Source organism: Leptosomus discolor, chromosome 2 (assembly GCF_034619465.1).
Source record: "Leptosomus discolor isolate bLepDis1 chromosome 2, bLepDis1.hap2, whole genome shotgun sequence".
Taxonomy (NCBI): Eukaryota; Metazoa; Chordata; class Aves; order Leptosomiformes; family Leptosomidae; genus Leptosomus; species Leptosomus discolor.
In genome coordinates, this window is record NC_141392.1 from 101,409,891 (window position 1) to 101,431,194 (window position 21,304).

Here is a 21,304-nt window from a genome sequence, read left to right on the forward strand (position 1 = left end):
CTCTAAATTCGCCTGACAGATGCCTTTGGTCACAGGAAAGATGTTCCAGTCCACAGGAGTCTACAGTGACACATAGATCATCGGGGTTCAGTTTTGCTGGCCTTCACCAGAAGACTACTTAGGGGACACTGGACAGCCTTTTATTTTATGTATCAGTTCTTTGTCTATAAAATGAAATTCAGACTTTCTTCCTCTCAAAGGTGAAGAAAAGAAAAATTACTTAATGATCCTAAACTTTAAAGAGACTTTAATAACAGTGCCATGTTTACAGACAGTCATGTTAACTTTTAGATGGATTCAAAGATCACGGGACAAATTAATTTGTTTTTTACTTCTATGGAGTGTGAGACTGGCAGAACAATTTTAAAGCAGAACATACCTGAAGAAGCAGAGAAATTTCTCTCCCACACAATGCATTCAAGGATTTAGAAAGTAAAGAGATCCGGCTCCCTTAAGCTGGACTTCAGACGTGGCAAATTAAACCATCATCTCTCAAACAATACCTAAATCCCACATTTAGGCACAAAGTCCTTCCAGAGCACAAGGCTCTCCAGGATCTCTGGCAAACGCCCCCTAGTGACCTTATCTGGAGGTGCTGGAGGGAGCCAGGCGCTTTAGTTCTGCCACGATTCAAAGATGGACAGACACAACTTCCACTTCACCCAATTTCCCCAGTGAAGGCAGGGTCTCAGGTTACTTGTGGTTTTATCCCACAGCTGTCTGATGGAAGATGCATAAACAATTTTGGCAGAAGAGGTTAGATAAAGGCCTGCCCCTTTCTAACTCTAACCTAACACTGGTTACGAGGCCAGAATCAAACTGCTTTTTGCTTGCTTGCCTGCTGCAGGCATCTTACATTCCCGGCTGTGCATGACTCGGCTATGAGAAGATACATGGAGAGTATTCAGACGAACGTGAGTCTTGCTTGGAACACAGACTCACAGCACTTCAGTCTAAAGCAGGTCTAAAACTCAGGAATCCCAGCCTCCTGAGAAAAAGGTTTAACCACAAGGTTATTATACAAAGCATGCACAGGAGCACCAACACCACCTCTTCAAACAAAGTTCTGCATATTGCTACTCACTTATCCTTTATTTCAAAACGTTCATGAAGCCACCTTCTCATATACATCTGCTCTTCTGGAATGTCCTTCAGTTCAATTCGATCAATGAAAATATGAACTCTTGGGCATTCCTTGCAAAGAAACTCTACAAAGAGAGCAAAACAACAGGACTGAGTTACAAACCACTGTAGGGCATTTGTCTAAAACACACTGAAAATCTGACCTTGTAGCTGTTAAGCGCCTTGGAAGCCTAACTGCTCGAAAGCCTCCCGTCTTTATGTTTGATCCTGGGCACTTCACTTAGAAGCCATCTGGCCTACACACTTTTGAAATGGTGGCCCATTTCCATCACGTGCAGCATGGAAAAACTGTTCTAAAATGCACCCTGCTAACTGTAAAATGCTGTGATTGAAAATGTTACACTTCTACCTCAGCAGCAATCTACTCGTTCTGTAGTGCAGGGATGCAGTTAACTTTGATGTCATCAAGTTATCCAGCCTGCAGTTTTGATTAAAGTTTGTAATCCTCTTTGCTTGTCCTTTTTGCTGCTGGATGACAAATCAGAATTACAGTGATCTCTCAAAGTACCTCCAGGAGGAAGTGGGCTTCAGTTTAAGTAATAACCTATAATTAAAAAGTGTAACAGGGCAAAAGACTCAGAACAAAATCCTGCTTTTCGTTTTGCATCCCTTAATTTTTCTTCCGTCTTACAAAGCTTGAGACAAACCTACTGCAACCCTCCTTCCCCATTTCCTCTATTTGTCCCTAGAAAAATTTAGCAAGCAAGCGTTAATTACACACAGAACTCCATTACTCAAACAGCCTTGTGGGATTTCTTGCAACTAACAAGTGGCAAAAATACTGCACATGGGATGAAAAGCCCACCGGTATCTATGTATTAGTAATCATTTGCATTTATCAGTGGCAAGGGGTATTGCAGTAACCGTAGTAACCCTGTAGAGATATGCACGATGTGAGGATGGAAGTCCTTAGAAATTTGGACAATCTTCATATTTTGAAAAGGGACCAGAGCTGCCTTCCTACAACACAGACAGGCAACAAATGTAACAGACTGGGCGGTCCCTTTAGGTTGTTGACATTTTTTGGACAGCAGCGGAGATGTACAGAAGACTTCGCCCCATAACTATTAGGGGTATCTTGAGGAATGACTGTCCAAAATAATTGTTACTGCATGTACAACTTTATTATTGTTTCCCAAAGCAGATATCCTCCAATTTGTTTTCCTTCTTTACAGGATTATTGATTTTTAGGGACTTTGCTATAAAAGCAATCCTTACCATAAACTAGCAATTGCCCTAAGGCATCTTAAAAGCCTGCTCATGCAAATGTGTTTGTGTGCTTGCAGAGGGGGAGGGAAGGAGAAGAGACAACGAGATCAGTAAAGTCTTGCAGCATTTTGATGCAGAAATTTCCAAGGTGCTGGGTGCAGCTTTATCTAGTCCTCAGGCAAAGACGGCCCTTCACCGAACCGCACGGTAGCGTAAAGGGAGCTACACGGCCCACACATCATCAACTGAAGAAATGGCCGAGGGCTCCATCCAGAAACAAACCCAGCTCCTGGCCATGGGGCAGCAAACACAACTGTTGCTTAAAACTTTCTGGTAAAACTGTCTCCTAGCTACAGCTATTAAATGGCAGGCAAGTCCAGAGTGATGGTACGTATAGACGTTGTCTTCAGGTTTTTATGTGCAATGCTTTTACTAACCACAAAGAAATCAGTGTTCAGGTATCTGAAAGCAGGTTTTTCCTCTTGCTTTTAATGGGAAGAAAAGATTTTCCAGGTCTGTTTCTCTGAGGACACTATCCAGGCCACTGTACGAAGGTCATTCACTATATGACCACCTAAAAGCACACTATTAACATTTTACAATGACAGACATATTATCCATGTCTTAAATGCTTATAATGTTCACTGATGTACAAATCCTCTTTTTGAGCGGCATTAACAGTCTAAAAATATGCAAAACTCTAGGAAACAAATGCCTGGAAGCCAGATGATACAGTCTTTTTTGTACTCAACTCCTGTAAAAAGCATCTATGCTATGCATATTCAGCTAGGGCTGAAGATCTAGCTTTAAAAGATATTTCAAACAGTCTGTGCATTGTACAGCGTAGGTTTCTTTTGCTTCATAGCACACAGGTGGTTCTGTATAGGAACAAACAACTCTTTCTGATGTTATTCATAGTCTCCGTTATAAATTATTAAGGAAAATTATAAACCAAGCAAAATTCTAATACATATATAATGTTATGCTACTTTTAAAAATATTGATATTTGGTCATTTAAAGACAGCAACAGAGTACATTATCAACAATAAGCACTAGTTAACAAAACAGGAATAAGACGTAAGTATTTCAAAAGAAACACCTTCCCCCACCAAAGCTGAAATGTAGCAACTCTACAAATCCGCTTAGAAACCAAAAGACCCTCCACAAATATCTAGGTGTTGCTGCTGCTTTTCTACCTTATGCCCAAGTTCCAGTGCAAGTTGTTTCTTGCTACTTCCCACACCGGTCTTCTTCAACCAGTCTAAATTCAGGCCCCATATGTGAAGATCCTAAAACTTTGTCTTAATTTCCCGCCTTTGTAAATCCTAATGCTCGTATCTCCACAGCCTTCCTGCCCCTTGCAGTCTGAGACTTAGTACAGCCTCACCAAAGGCCATGTGATGTGCAGCTCAGGTGCTCCCCTAGAAAAGATCACAATTCCCACCCACTGATTCCAGGCCATTTTATCCAAAGCCTGGGCATCCAGGACATCTGCAGATGACATTGTAATGCACATGATCAAGCTAGTCAGGGAATCTGACTAGTCTTTAATTCTGCAATTCACGTCAGGGTTTAATGCAACTAATCCTTTTTTTTTTTTTTTTTTTTTCAGATGCACAACATCACTGCAATCACACAAGAACACTAGTGGATAAGAACAATATATTGAGAGGTTGTTTTTGAGAAGAAACAGCTGGATTTTATAACCACAACCTCTAAAGGTTTGTGGTGGTCCCATGACCCTTAATTTCACATTAGCTTAACTCCCAAAAGACTTATGTAATTAAGCTGAGAAACAAAATCTTCTTGAAGCCATTTATTATGTGCAAATTACATCCAACTTCAGGGACACTACCCCTTAAGGCCAACATCTGACAGGCTTTTCAGATCCCTAAACTTGCCAGAATTTGTTGTAATTAACAGCAGGAACAAACAAACCTGAACTTCTGTTCAAAAGACAAAACCTAAGTGCAAATCATGCACTATAATCAAACATTATATTGGGGACAGCATTAGTCAATCAAGAACTGAATATGATTTGGGTTAAATGAACATTAGCAACTTGTATGGGAGCCAAGTGGACCGACTTTTGTGTGGGAGATAATTTCCTAATAGAACTGTCTATCTGGCTAAATAACAGATAAAAGAGCAGAATGTTTATAACACTTCTAGTGACCAACCACAGCAGAAGGAAGGAACTGAAAATAAGGTGGACTGAGCATTTTTTTCTTCTTAAATTGTGACACTGTGGCCCTCCTGCTGCGGCACAGGGTTACAGTAACACAGGACTGAAGGATTCTGTGTAGAATGAGGATTAATGAACAGGATGCAATAGCCTACAAGCAAGGAATTGGATCCACAGAGTTTTTAATTGCAAATGAATGTTTTGGAAGGGTGTTTTGCTCTCTAAGGCTTCCACTTTCAACTCCTCACCTTCAAAAGCCAATTAATTCTGTTCTGAATTATCAGCATTATCAGGGAAAGTGAGGGAAGGAGAGAAGCTCCAAAGCACAGACATACCTGTAACTGAGAAGGAACATGCAAATGGCCTCAGACCACCTTCCCCTTAATGCTACCATGGAAGTTCATTGCACCACTCCAAATTATTGCCTTGCCCCTTAAGAAAGTTCTGGCCTTACACTTCTGGCGTTACACTTAAAACAGATATTCCAGTTTTCAATTACTAATGAAGTCTATTTTTATACGCACTTTAAATACAACAGCAATAAAGTAGCTCAGATTTCAACCTCCTACATTGGCTCTTTTACTGCAATGTAATTATTGCCAAAGTCCTTCAAAATTAAGAAAGGACAAACTCAAGTGTCCACTTAAAGTGCCCCGAATTCTCTGCTGTTTTAACAGACTGCAGTCATGTTTGTGATAAATTGAAAGTGATATCACAGGAAACTGAAATCTGAATAATGTGTATTTGTTCTATGTAACTAAGTATTTCAAATGTGGATGAATACGTCTCTTCAGCAACAGAACAGTACGTGTTGTGGTGCGTATAGTTTTACAGGCAAAACCATGCTAGCAAAGACATTCCTCTCTACTGTGGATGGTTTCTCCACTTTTTAAATTCTCACTAGTCTGTACTTCAGTGTTCAGCTACCAAAGCAGTTTGTAAACTATCTCCCTCCTCCTCAAAGAAAGAGATCCCAACTCTTCACTTTCATTTGCTTCACACACCAAATTAACAATCGATTGGCAAAACAAACCTAAATTTAAGTGCTGTGCTGTTTCTTGGCTTCGCGCTTTCCATCACCTCAAGCTGAGCTGACAGGCAACTATTTCACAGCTTGCTCTAACAAAGTAAGGCAGTGGTACAGCAAAGCAGTGCTAGACGGGAAAGGAAACATCCAGGGAACAGCGAAGGTTGTTCAGATGGGTTAACGTGGGGAGCAGTGGAGGAGCGGGCAGGGCCAGTACCTGCTGGTACTGCTGATGTAGGGGAGCACGGAGGGGATGTGCAGACTGAAGCTTCCAGCCAGGAGACAAGCCCGGGACCTGAGGAACAGGCGCTGTCAGAAATACTGCCAATCCCCTGCGCAAGGCCCGAGATGCACACAGAGATCAGAGCCTCCACGCGTGCACGGGGAGCACAGCGTGGGGAATAAGCACCTTAGGAGCTGGGGGACCTTTGGAGAGGAGAAATGGGATGCACCTGAATCATTATCAAGCCAGCATGCTGGCAATGGAAACTGAAAAAGTTGAGAGAGCATTTCAACTGCCAATCAGGGAAAGCTGAAGGTCAGCAAAAGCAACCTATTCAGATGGATGAGGTGGATGGGGCTAAAATTCAATGTGAGGGCAAAACTCAGAAATGCCTCCGTACCAACATGAGGAGCCTCAACATGAACACAGGAGAACAAGAATTACTGGCACCAAGAGACTACCCCTGTAAGGCAGGTATCCTGGTGGCCCTGAAGGAGCATGCCGTGTTACCAGGCTACCAGGTTTATGGGAACGACAGAACAGGTTGTACAAGTGAGGGAATGGCAGTGTGCGTGGAGGATTATATAAAGTATCATAGCTTTACACAGTAAGGAGAGAGAAGCACAATGAAATCCTCGTGGATGGAAATCCCAGGCTCTAATAATAAAATATATATTAGAAAGACACATTAAATGACTTCCTGATAAGTTTGGTAACAGTGACCACAAACTGTGAAGCCAGACTGAGAGCTGCAAGTTCAGGACTGATAGCAGGAGTGTGAGATTCCAGATACCTTTATCAAGCTGCATCGATGCTTCATCAGGATGACATGTAAAGGGGGAAAAAAAACCCAAAGAAACCCAAACCAACCAAACACCCAAAAACACCAGAGAAGAAAAGAGAGATTGTTTCCTAGAACAACTAGTAGGAAAACCCACAAGAAAAGAAAAGATGCCATTCCTGATGTGGTCACACAGTGTTAGTGAGAAGAGCTCTGCAACCACAATACAATTAATTCAGCACTGTAGAGAAAGAGTGTTAATGAATCCAGCACATAAATGCAGAATAAACGAACTATATAATGGGGGGGGGGGGGGCAAAGTGTAAAAACACCCTAAAAGAAAAAGTCCAAAACAAGGCAGCCCAGAGGCTGTTAACAAAAAAAAAACCCAACCTAAATACCAAACCCAAAAAAACCCTTGTATTAGAAACCCACATAAAAGATGGATAACACTGCAAAAGTCTGTGTGGGTCTGAAAAGCCACCTGTGTGGGAAAATTAAGGAGGCTACCACTATATTCCTACCTTCTTCTCTGAGGAATGGAAAGATTGTCCAAATAAGGAAAAGCCACAAAACCACTCATGCCAAATACAAACATAAAATTAAGAGGACTAAAAAGAACTTGAAAAACACAAAGGATACTCTCAACAATTTTAACTTTTTGGAAAATATTAAAAGCAGTAAGCCAGCGAAGGCATTGGTGGGACTGCTGGATGGCAAAGGTGTGAAGAGCAGCACTCATGATAAAGTATAAGCCCTTGCAAGAGAAGCTCAAATATTTGTTTGCATTATTCTTTCTTGTGGAAAATAATTCCTACACCCCTTGCATTCTTTGTACCAGATTGCTCAAAGGAACTAGATCAATAAGTAAACAGACAGAAAGTATTAGACTAAATAAACAAGTTAGATGTCAGGAAGTCACCAAGACCAGACAGCATTCATCCAAAAGCTCTCAAATGTGGAATTTAAAAACAAAGATGTGTAACCTATCATCACAAACAGCCATTGTGCCAGAAAAATGGGGAGTTTCCCTTCTACAAATGAGGGCTTTAGAGCTGATGCTGGGAAATACAAACCAAAGAGTCTTACATCCCTGGGTAAGATAGCAGGGTCTATATTAAGATCACTAAGCACAGAGATAATCACAGTCTGTTGGAAAAGAGCTGGCGTGGATTCTGTAAAGGGAAATCCTGTCTCACCAATTCGCTTGATTTCTACAACAGTGTCAAGGAGCAGGCGGATAAAGGGGATTCACTGGACATGATATATTTGAATTTTCACAAAGCTTCTGACAAGATTCCACACTGAAGGCTATTAAAGAAATTAAGCTGCCATGGGATTAGAGGAAATGATGTTTTATAGACCGAAAGCCGCTTAAAGGAGAGGAAGCAAATGGAGGGACTTAATGATCACTTTTCAGGATGGAAAAGACCCAGCAATTTGGGTCCTCCAGGGATCAACACCAGGGCTGGTTTTATTCTGTGTCATGACCAATGAGCTGAAGAAGGGAGCAAACAGTGAACCCTCCAGTTTTTCGTATCTTTTTCAGAAGATCGTAAGCTCTTTTGGGTAGCCAAACACTGGCTATACTCCAAAAGGACCTCAAAGCTGAGCAAACAGGGTGAAAATCTGGCAGCTGAGCTTCAGTGTAAACAAACATGGGGAAAAATAATGGAAACACTGATTGATTATATGATGCTTAACTTGGAGTTGGAGTCATTGACCCTTCTGTGAAACCATCCTCTCAATTGTGCAGCAGCAGCCCCAAGTCCCCCCAAACACTGGGCAGCATCAGCAAGGACACTGAGAACAAGACACATGAGTCACTTTGCAGATACATAAAAAGATTGTGAACCCCCATTTTAAATACCATGTGCAGTTCTGGTCTCTGTTATCTGAAGGAGGACGTAGTGGACTCCAAGCAGGCCACAGAAAAGGCTGACTAAAACATTTAAGGAGAAAAAGCACCTGCATTACAAATAAGGAGAGATTAAAAGGGCTGAATTTTCAATTTGGAGAAGGGAAGCAGAGGGAAGGCTATGACAGCTTAAAAAAAAAAATAAAGAAGCCCTGAAGATAGCATGTAAGAAACAAATCCTGTAAATTCAAGAGTAAATAATCACATTTTTGTACCGTCCTGAAGATGCCCAGATCTAAAGAATCTTTAAAAATTATTATTAGAAAACAGTATATAATTATTAGAAAACGGTACATAATTATTAGAAAATGGTACATAGAGTTTTCTACACTGGTATTAGCACTGAGAGCAATGGAGTGTCATTGAAAGCTGTCTTGCTGAAAACAAGATGGTATTTGATGAAGACCCATAGTATTTGCACGTTGTAGTTCACCAAAACAATCTTCGAGTGCCTTTAATCTGTTATTCTAACAGATGCACTATAGCCTTTGTACTGCTCTATAACAATTTGTTAATACTGTATATTGGCCAAGCTAGCAGGAGGTTTCCTACAGAAGCACAACAGTTTTGATCCACAGGCTGCCAGCAACAGAACCTGATCAGGTTAGGTCTGTGGACTACATCTAACGGGTATCCCACCACTGGTATCTGAAAAGGAGCAAATTTAGGAGATACCTGTGTCTTCCTTGGAACATTTTTGAAGTTTCAGTAGTGGAAAAAAAAAGAAAGTTGAACTACGGAATTAAAAAAAAAAAGAGGCAAGAAAATGTACAAGGACTGGACCAGTTCAAAACAATGTACTCTCTAGCAAATAAACAGGATCTTTAGGAACTAGGCCAGTGCTGCTAGTATTGATGTGTTTGCCTTTCTTTCAGCCAGTCTGTTTTGATAAACAGAGAACAGTAACAACACACAGAGTAGAAGAAAATGACTCTGATGCACAAAGCAAGCAAAAAAACCCAACCCCACAGGCTCTCAAAGCAGCAACCTGTTTCTGGCCAAACCCAACAGTGTGAAGAAATTAGAGTTGTTTTTGTTATCCTCAGGGCTTAGATACACTTTTGCTTAAAGATCAGGAGTTCCTTGAGCTGTTGTACACAAATGCTGCCTGGGGAGCCGAATCCTTCCTCTCACATGTGCATGAAGCCCAGGGCGCAGGGTAATTTTGTGAATCTCCAGTGTAAATGCTTTCAAAATCCTCTTTGCGTAGCAGAGGTTTTCTGATGACCACGTGCTTTCTGACCACAAATTCCCAATGGGAAGCTACAGATACCTACCTTCAGCAGGAGCTGCTTGAGAACAACCGAGATACACAAGGTCCTAGTTTATACACTCTGGGCTCAAAGGGATGCTGAAGGGCTTTATGACCCCCATCGAGTGGATGTTATAACACACAGACACAGCACCCACAAGTGTTTGTGATTTGGGAAAAGAAAGAATCATTTACGCTTGTCTTATTCTTATGCTCCTCCTTAGGCATCCAAATTTGGTGGCTGGTGGAGACAAGAAACAGGGCTACAGGGATTCCACATTCAGTAATCTTTATGTCCTTGTTTTGAGACAGTTAAAGCAGAAGAGGTGCTACTCGTGCTCAGACTGACCTCCATTTTCTCCAATTTTTTGGAGTCCTGTGAAGAACTACATGCATACATTCCCATAAACTGATGCTGCTCCTCAGTGAAATGTTGTTATTTTTGAGCAGAAATAAATGTTTAATCATTAAAGTATCAAAATACTTCTCATTTACCCAGACCGTCCTTATCTGCAGAATATTGATGCACATGTCCACATCGGTGTTCGAAGTGCAATTTCAAATAAGTCATCCACAAGCTAACAGATAAGCTTTTATGTTACTCAGACTACTTTTAATAGGAAATTACAGGGGTTCTAAAATGACAGATCTAGTCCTACAGAGAACAAGTGAAAACACATTCAGTTTAAAACCGAATGATAGTTTACTTACTTTGTGGTACCTGGTGAAGTCATGTTATTAGAAAAGTTCTACTTTAATATTTTACACAAAATAAACCCAGGGTTTTCCTTTAAAGGAAAAATGTATGATAGAATATTACAGAACTATGTTGCCAACTAGTGTTGTTATCCAAGTTCCTCCAAATATTCCAATGTAAAAATCTTATGTTGTGAAATATGAAAGGTAGTTACTTAAAATTTGCTTGAACAGATGCAGAACGACAAGTTACTGATGTGAGGTTTACTACACATGTTAAAACGCCATCCTACACTTCATGCAAATTTCACCAATGCTGATGTCCAGCCTCAGTTCTGATCTACATCCTTTTTTCAGTTGCTCTAAAATAATTGCCATTTACTTTTCAATATTCTTTCATGCAGTAAGAACGTGACAGCTAGCTGAGATCTGGACAGATTATTAGTCATTTCATCACTATAAATCTTACTTTGGACTGTTTCACATTCCTGTTACTGTTTATCAGTTTATTAATTTAGTTTTTTAATTCTTTCAACATATATAACCATGTGCTTGTTATCATTCTTTGGACCTTGAAAGACAACGGATGTGATCAAATTTGGGCCACAGTCCAGACAAAGACGGGTTTCTATTGCTCCAGATTCTTTTCTATTGTCCTCTACTTCACTGTCTAATTGGATCCTAACAAAAGTGCAAGCATTTGGAAAAGTGTAATTTCCCCTAGGGAAGGTAGGCCAGTCTGACCTCCTCAAATTATACCGATCAAAGTGATGTACGGATTTTCAGAAATGCACACATACACAGGCTTTTGAAGTGTTTGTTCTGGAGCTGATATACAGCAGAGTCAGTAATTCTCAGGAATTCCTCTGACTTCTTTAAGACAGTCTACATGTACTTACTATTTTTATTCAGTGTTTATCATTGTCACATGCTGCTATTTCACACACTCTTTCATCTACAATGGCCAGATAAATACCATCTGGTTATGTTAAAGCCTTCAGGCAGAATAATAAAGATGTAGATGTGTACATAATGCTCTTTCAGGTGCAAGAATGACAACAGTTCCCACATCCCATGAGACCTGCCCCTTAACACCAGGCAAGACTGGATGTGAACACTTAGGTCATTAATTCAGAAGTGGGAAAACCAGGTTCTCATTCTCTCTTCCCAAGCTTACTTCTACTTTTTACCTAATGACATTGTAGTAAAACAGTATCAACAAATCCAGCACAAGAGTTTCTCCCTCTCTTTTTCCCTTCTAAACAGTTCTTCGAGAATTCAGTCCTGAGATGCACTTCAGCTGTGCCACAGTGCCCAGATTGATTATTTGCATCTTATTCTAATGACCACAAATAAACACTGCCTAGCAGCACGGTCCTCCCTAAGTAGGACCATCACATTCTGTCATTAATGATCTGGACAAACCATCTCCAGTAGTGAGAGGGGAGAGGTCTGCGGGAAATTGCTATTCTTTGGAAAGGCTGCGATGTCCAGGACAAGCTTCTACTGGAAACATACCAAGATCCAAACTTGTTGGAATGAAAAGGAATGAATAATTAATAAATGCTATTTATTGCATCCATTGCAATGGATGTGAAGCAACAGCAGAAAGCAACATCCTCATCTAAAGCTAATCTAATCTTAGTCCCTGTCTAAGACTATTCGAATTTGATGTCTTCTAAAACAAACAACTTGCAGCTGGCAAGTGCCAACGAAACGTTAAAATGCATAAATAGCAACAAACAGTTCAACACATTTGAAAGGATATACTACAACGATTTGCCTGATCTCAAAAGGTATCATGTTATTAGGTATGCCTGGCATTCACTGTTCTTCTCAAAGCACTAATGCAGAAAGGATGGTGAATGTCTATCTTCCAGTTGCTAGTATACTATGTTTTTTTTTTTCTGTTGAACAAGTCAACGTTATTATATTTAAGCTCGCTGGACTGAAAAAAAAATATCTAATTTTGCTAAGAAAGTCTATTTACACGAAGAGTTCCGTATTACAAAATTTAAAATGAGATTCATTTTTTCTTCAGAATTTTTTTTCCTATTTACAGTTTACTAACACAGTTTCTCAGATAAATGTGTGGTATTACTACTCAGTCACTGAAATGTTCCTTTTAACCTGCTCTGTTTACTACTGGAGACAGCAGCCACGAGCTGACCATATCCCTGGGCAAGTATGTAAGTGGCACAGGCTCTTCTGAAGAATTGAGATTTATAGAACTGAAAGTAAAATGCATTTCAAGGAACACATTATATCTGTGTGGAATTCAGATTTCATTCACATGGGAAATGTCCTACTATGAGAAATACAGTCCTCAAGTAAAGTTGTGTTTATCATAAGTTTGTTTTCCATGCAATAAATTTCAATCAGAGTTGCTAGATTTAAAAAGACATGTCAACCTTATCTTTTAAAAATTACCAGGATTGCACTGCCATTTTATTCCGATGAGAATGAAAAACAGAATTCTCATTCAGCACTGACACAAATATGAGAAGTTCGTATGACATGCACACATGAAAATGACATTTTAGTACTCTAAAAGAGCAATAAGGCTAAAAAATCTCAAATGCCTAACAACACGTAACTCAATTCTTGTTATATTATATTCCTGAACAGATCAGTTGTTGGACTTCTGCATAACAAATAGTGAAATGATCTTGACCTCTTAGAACAGAAATTGCTTTTCTTCCACTTTATGTCTGGAGGGCCTAAAAGAATGACAACTATGTTCCACACTGTAATTTGTAAGTGTCCTTAATCTACATAATTTATATTATAGGGAATACATGTGACTGCCACAATAGCGTGGAATGCCCTGGATGGATATTTCATTTATCTACTCTGCAACGGGTTAACAACTGGTTGGTTGCACTTCATTCTGTGTTACTGCCTTTATTCTTACCCAAGCCCTGACAGTTAAGGGTGGCTGAAAGATACACCTGGACTGCCTGCTGTGGAGGCCCCAAAAGGCTGGATGTGGAGTAGCCACCCCAAACCATCCGATTACCACTTGACAATGGAAACAGCCAACAGGGAAATTCAGTTTGTTGGGTCCCTTCCCGTAATCATATCACGCTTCATGCAATGTGGAAGGTTCAATAGGTGAAGAGGTCTTACAAGGAATTTGAACGTTTGCCATCTTATCATTAGGTAATGACATTTTAATAGTTTAATTAACCATCAGGCAGCAAGATGTCCAGCATGAGAATGGTGGAAACTGCCTAATAATTAAGTCACGAAACAAGATACGCTGCAGGGAAGGGGAAACAATTGTATTTGTTTTGAAGGGGGCCTTGAAAAGGGTTGGGTGACAGGACAAGAGGGAGGCTGCCCAGTCTTCAAAGGAGCCTGTAAGAAGGTCATAAGGTATTAAAAAAAAAAATTTAAAACTTTTAAATAATACAATCTGTAAAATCAAGTTCAAAAGAAAATTATAAATAAAAATGTTAAATCCTAAAAAGCAATTTTGATATTTAGCCATAAAAAAGTGTCTGTTGGGAACAAAATTTACATAAAATAAAACTATCCTAAGACCTTACTATACAACACAAGTGTTGAGTTAATACACAGTGTTAACAGTTTTGTTGCTCAGCTATCCAGAAGAGTTTTAAACAACATGAAAATGTAAAAATAGACAACTCCAGAACTTCTAAGCAACTACCACCTGGAAGGAGTTCATGTGAACTTCACACCACCTCAAGGAGTTACACCTGCTAAGGAAGTGACATGGGAACAGCCACACTACAAACTATTTTTAGCAGAAGGAACAAGTCCCACCAACACTGGGCCAGCTGAGGAACAGGGAGTTAGCTAAGAAGCTCCCTGCAGGTCCCTCAGCCAAAACAGATCCCTGGCCCAAAAGTCGGAACAGCTCTGCAGAACTCTTGTGGCTTTTTTTTCCACTTGGTATCAGCAGTGTGAAAGACTCAAAAGCACCACTTTGAGACAACAAGCAACAGGCAGTTGTGCACAGATGTGGCCAAGTAACACATCAACTACAACTGGAAAGAAAGATGACGTATGGTCTCCCAGTGACAGTGCCAGTAAATGAATTATTTAATAAAATAAAATTAAAAAAATCATCAATCCACCACACAGCATAATCATACAACAGCAAACCCTGAAGCTCTCTGTCCCAGAGTTTTCCTCCAACAGAAACCCCAGATCTTATTTTCTGGTTAGATTACTTCAGGAACATACAACTAATTTACCCCATTCTCTGCAGAGATACTTTCTACAGCATTCTCTGTAGAAATACTGTGCTGTAGGTAGTTTGAAATACTACCGCAAGTGAAGCCCATGTGTTTAAACTGCTGTTGAGTGTTTGTAAGGTTACTGGGTATGTGTAGCAATTTGAAAAATTGCCAATAAAATACTAGTACACATTTTCCATTTAAAATATGTGCATTTCAGCAATTAGATCACATGTACATGTATGCAGCTCAGCAGAGGGAAAGAGAAAAGAGAATTTATGATGATGACAAATCCGAGTGCTAGAAGAAACATGAAGGTAAATGGCACCTGCCTATGGCCCCAAGTGTGCACTACAGCCTCCAAAGAGCACTTGTGTGCAGAATTTGGCTACAGAAATATTCTCTGTGTGGAATAGGGAAGGGGAGGGCAGGAATGTCACAGGTAACTATTGTAAAGCCTAGGCACCGATGACTGATGCCCTACCAAGGTGTGGCAAGATGGCTGAAGCACCGTGGAGATTATCTTCAGAGCATGACAAAGCACCCAAAGTTGGTTCTGTATATTAACAAGCATATGGCCGTAGCATGTCTAGTATACATCAACTCACCTGTCATAGATGGTGCCAGTTTTCTTTGCCCTTTGTGGTCCACAGTACCTTCATAAGCTACGGTCACATCATACACTGCATCCAGATAGTCTTTCATTGTGTCAATGGCTACATGAGTTGCCTTCACGCGTGGCGTTAGCACATGCTTTAATATAGCGAGTCCTGGGGGGCGAAATAACAATTACAGTGTTTGAAAACAAACTGGACTACATTCACAAAAGGAACATCATGCCAAGGAACTTCAGCACCCCCAAACAAAATCACAAAAGGTTTATTTTTAATCTCAATTCTCAGTGGAGAGCAAGTGAGCTCTACTGAACTCACGTAGAAAATGAAACAGACATTCTAAAGGATATCAATGACAAAAAAGCTGCTCAACAAAAGAGTCCTTTTCACAGCTCCTGCTCTAGAAGCAGTGATGGTTTTAGTGTGGCTCATATGTGATGAAATAGCACTTCTCTTAAGTCCAACAAAAAAAAAAAAAGAGCGAATTAACTGAGAAATACTAAATGCACAGGGCATCGCCTCCTGAAATTCTGTATCAGAAACAGATTTGGTAGGTGAGGCGTAAGCACAGATAGTTTTAAGCACATCTAATGATCATCTGGTATTTTACTTCCAAAGGACAAATGAATTTTGTCAACATACTGAATCCTAATGCTGCACCACAGTAACAAAAAAGTGGGTGTCTTAAACTACACATGCTTAAACAGGATGCTCTATTTCTCCAAAACTACCACGCTATCAAATTTCAATTATGTTTTGTTATTTTCTGCTATACACTCTAGATTTCCCTGCTTTTGCTTCCTTCTAATGGCACAATCTGGGACGTTAGACAGCGATACTCTGAAGGTCCTCACTTTGGGGAAGGACAGGGGAAAGCAGTTAGACTCAAGACAGCGTCAGCCCGCTGCAGTGATTTGCTGCTACAGAAAATGGGACATTCCACTTTATCCTTGCAGTTGTTTCCCTTACTACACTTTTCTGCATCCTTGCTCCTGCTGCTAACCTTGTATTGGGCACCTCGCTCCCACCATATTGAACTCACCATCCCAGCAGGAAACTAAGCAGAGAGGGGGAAAACATAGCACTAAGAACCCACAGCAAGGAGGAAATCTCTCCCTGTGAACAACCTATTACAAATGACTTGGCTACTAACAAATCCATAGTCACAGAAATCAACTGTTGTCTTTAACCACTCAGGCCAAGACACAGAGATTGTTACGTCAAGGACACCAGCACGTCAGGTTGAACAGCACTCTATAAGCCAGTATTTCATGTTTGCTTCAGCTGACCACTTCCATAAAGTGGTCAAAAGTACAAACTTTATTTCCCAAATTCTAATATACAAAGACTTTCAAAATAAAAACAAACAAACAAAACCCCAAACCTTTTCATGATCTGAACACAGCTCTTCCACACTTGAAAGTGCTTCTAGGAAAAAAAAGCGTATTATGCAACAATTTTCACTATTCTGCTATAAGACATCTATCTTTCTCAAAGAGAAATATCAGAATAAAATTGCAATTATTCCCTTCTAGTCTTATTTTTCATTGGTTTACTCTTCAGTCCATTTCTAAAGAACCATCTGTTGGTGCTATTCGTTCCTGATAGATGAAGCAGAAATTTTGCTTTTGGTATCTTTCTGCTTGCAAAATCAACTCAAAATATACTATATTATGTCCTGATTTTGTACCGAACTTCTCTCCCTTGTTGGGCAAAACATACTTTGATCTAAAATTATGAAAATGTCTACTGAACACTGTAAGATAATGCTAGTTTCTAAACCGCTCTAGTATTCTTAGATTTTAAAATTTCAGTATAAATAATTACCTTGATTTCTTAACAATCCCCTTGTCTGGACCCAGAGATAAAAGGTTATTTACTAGCACTCCTGCTGAAGTCATTGTTCTAAGCTTTACCGGCAATAGCGATAACTGTCTATGCAAAATGTTATATGGATCATGTAAATATTTTGCAGCGTAACACCACGGTAGTGTTTTCTTAGCTTGTGAACTGTCACATCAAACAGCTAATTATGTTATGTTTCCAAATGTTTACTCTGTAAATGAAGCACTGAATATTCTAGTGTTGTGTCAGCAATGATATTAGTGTGGACATTACACTCCACACAACTCTTGCTGAGCCAAATTCCCAAACATATTCTAAAAACACTGCCAATCCTTTCCTGCCCAACTCACCTTCCCCTTAATCAAACTATTACTGAAGGGAAGAAAAAGGGAAAACGGGTTTCAGTGAGAACTGAACCCTCTAGACAAATTAATTTAGGTATCCAAGACTATTCAGCGCTGAGTTTTCTGAATCCATGTCCAGTTTTGGTGATGAAGATGGTCAGTGACAATCTGTGAAGTGCAACTGTAGAATAAGACCCTCTAACTCCACGTGCTACCAGTGAACTCCTGAAGGTTTAAGTACAGAATAAGTATGCAGCTAACTAAAATCAATAAAGTCAGTCCATAATTCATTATTCAGAAACACTCCAGCACATGACAAACATGCAGCCACACCAGGAGTTCAGCACATCCTTTTAAAGAATCTGTTTTATAAAAACAATAACCACACATTCTTGCAATTACTTGGTGATCTTTGCTAAAATCAACATAACAGAATTTAAACCCAAGTAGTTACAGTATAGTTACCTTGGCAAGCTGCCTGCATCCAAATCACAAAACACACTGTGCTTAAACTGTTTTTAATGTTGTGCAATACTAAGTTAGGACTCTCTGTCAATGTATTTGAGGTCATGAGATTTTATTTTAAATGCCAAAGAAAATGAACTAGATGTCTACTAATGTACCCTACCTTAAAATGCTATAGCTTTGCTCTTCTATGTTAGCTAACTTTTAAAAGATAAAACAGACACTAAAAAAAAAAAAAAGGTCAAAATCTGAAGCAATGGTACTTCAAATATCATCCATTTACTAGACTATAATAAAATGCAGAATTACTTAAGAAAGTCTGCAGGAAAACTGAATGAAATAAAGTAAGGTTTTAGTTCGGGAAGTACAAAGGCCCAAATAATTTATGTCTATAGTATTGACTTTCTCATCTAAACACAAAAGAACAAAAGATACTAAACAAAATATCATTTATCTAACCTCTATAGATAATAGCTGAGTACAACACTATGGAGAAGATCGCTCTTCCTCTTCCCTTCATCCAGGCCAAAAACTCACAGAGCTGTTCAGTGCAGGCAAGCCATCTACATTTTCAGACTTGGACTCCATTAGTCATATTTGCACCCCTGATGTGCACACACCACATTTTAAAATGAAAACAATAAAGAAACCAGCTCTATATTAAGAATACCCCGTGTGTATTAGATTAGCATTACCACATTTCATCCACAAAAGTTGCGTGCTCACTGAAAGTGGATGTCAGAATTAGTTTGAGATTTTCCCCCCCATAAAACCATGTTAATTGACAGCATATGTATTAACAAAAACTGAAAGCAGGGTGAAAAACAATTAATTGATTTCAATACCAATTAGTTCTTTCTTTCCTTATTTCTCCTTTTTTTTTTGGTGTGTGTGTGTATGTGTGTACAGCAGCGATACTAGCCTGAAAGCTTTGCAGTTACATGGTATGCCCCAAGTACTCGCCCAACACTGAGTTCCCACCAGCCTCTGGAATGGCCCCAGTGATCAAAGCCTTACTCAGTGAAACCAGAGTCCAGAGTTAGACTTACAAAATGACCTATGGTGGGAGGGCTAATCCATTTGTATGCGGGTATTCCATCAACTTACATAAACAGGACTCAGCTGACGATAGTATTAAAAAAAATGCATGCTCTTTTAAAAGTGTTTTCTCTTACCGTGATCTAAAGTACAAGAAATGCGAGTAAGACCATCCTATAGCAAAACACGGGAGACACCACACTTTGGTACGCTTTCTTCTGTGATGGTATCTACAGAAATACAAGGTAGCTTCTTGCTTTCCTAAACTTAATTTCCTAAGGATGACTTTTAATAACAGAAATCCTGTCTTCATCCTAATGGTACATCTCTCAAATGCTACTCAAGGTCCACACTCCACTCTTTTTAAAAATTGTATTCTCCTTTCCACATGTCACTGTGCACTTTCAAGTCAAGCTTACTTACATGAAAGTGTGTGGAAAAAATATCACCAAAAGCTATTTTCTTTAGAGAAACTTCCAAATAACATTTATGGATATTAAATACTTCAGATTGCTTTAAAATACAATCTAAAACCAATGCCAAGATCTAGAAGGGAAACATTTTCGATTAGCTCAGTTGAAATACCTCTTTTTCACATGACCTGTAAAAGCAATTTTGAGATAAGCATATCCTGCACGTACAAACATCTTAGCAGAAAGCACGATACTAGTCAAGATAAACTTAGCATTAAAAAACATTTTCATTTGTAACTTTTCTGCATAAAAACAAGGGAGATAATAAATGAATACCTGAAATGTTTGCTTGATTAAATGACCTTTGTTAGGAATCAGACACTAATACAAAATTCCATAAATGCCTTTCACCAGGGAAGATTGTTTTGTCTTCATTCAGCAAAAGCAAGCCAAGTTAAATTTAACAAGCCTGTTATGCCTTTCCCTTTGGCTTTTCGGAGTTAGTAACAGTAGGAGTAGGAGGGCTTTGGAGTATTCCTATTTATTTTCAAATTCGTAAAATGTCATTTCTTAACATTTGGATAAAACTCATTCTATTAAACCAAAGAAATTTCTGGTTGTCTGGAACATTATAGAGGTCTTAACTACTAGAAAATGATCAGAAATCTATACATATATATTTTAACAACATACAAATGGAACAAATTTTATACCAGAAGCTGGTACAAAAATTAATCGTAAGGTATTTTGTGGGGCTTATATAATTTTTTTCCATAGTCCAGTACCATTAGAAAGACACAGACCTAAAAGATGTACAGTTTGAAAGAAATACATAAAATAAAAATTACCACTTTAATATTATGACAAGATTAGAGTTAAATCCTTATGAAAATATGAGTGTCACCTACATATTATAACTCCCTGGACTCGGCAACTTGAGCCCACTGACTAGTGTGGAAGAATCACCGCACTTTTAAGATGGCTAAACCAATAGATTGGAGCCTAAAAGGGGTCACCAATATGGAAGTCAACTGAACACGTCAGATTTTGAAGACAGGAATCACGTTAGCTGACTACTCCCCTACAATGGAAAACTAAAACGAACTCTAAGCTAAGATCACTGACTATATACTTAAATATTGGAAACTGGAAGGCAAAAGCTCAGGAGACAAGGGGGGAAAAAACCCACATGCTGTCACATTATTAGATCTTTGAGAGCGTAGAGGAAGGAATATGTAATTTGATCACAAGAATCTTCCAAAATGTCCCATTAGAAACACATGAGTCACCAACCATGCTGAAAACACGGCGAAAGAGAGAGCCCGTCCTGGTAGCAATTGCTGGAATCATCTCACACAGCCACCTGCTTTCCATCAGGAGAGGACAACTAGGTGTATGAAATCCAGCCACATGGCACATATCCCTATCAGCTTGGAAGTGAGGGGTTTCATTTGCCTCTGACAGAACCTGACACATGTCTTCATTTGATACTCCGGCAAAATTGCTTCTGTGGTTTGCGGCTGCTGTGAAACTCCAAGAAATACTGCTATTTTGGCCAACGAAGATAAATACCGGATTAATTTTCTCAACTCCACAGATTTTAACTTGTTCTATGAATAACCCCTACATTAATCCAACCACAAATAACCAAACAACTTAGCCTTAGAGAGGTAATTTCTGCTTTTGTTTTTAAACCTCAGGAAGCGCATTTTCTTCCTTCCCCAATGCAATCAAACAAATGTATTTTGAGTTTAAAATGCTTCCTGTTCTATCCTGGGTAAGAGTCTAATCTGACTGGAATTTTCTGCTGCTTGTAAAATGGGTAGAATGAGTAATCTTCAGTTTCTGAGGGTACTAGCATTACCCTTAGATGATAACATTCTGAGTTGATCACCATAAAAAACAGTATTCTTGGAAGTAAGCAACTTTCTTTATCTCGCCGAAT

At 39.3% G+C, this 21,304-nt stretch overlaps 1 protein-coding gene across 1 annotated transcript in view; it reads right to left on the reverse strand.

Moving 5' to 3' along the window:
• AGPAT5 (1-acylglycerol-3-phosphate O-acyltransferase 5) overlaps window positions 1-21,304 on the reverse strand; it is a 58,275-nt gene that overhangs the window by 3,305 nt on the left and 33,666 nt on the right. The window contains exons 6-7 of the mRNA XM_086461526.1: window positions 15,249-15,410; window positions 1,085-1,208 (exon numbers count right to left, since the gene is read on the reverse strand). Of these exons, the coding sequence (XP_086317652.1) occupies window positions 1,085-1,208; window positions 15,249-15,410 (286 nt within the window). The remainder of the gene's footprint in view (window positions 1-1,084; window positions 1,209-15,248; window positions 15,411-21,304) is intronic.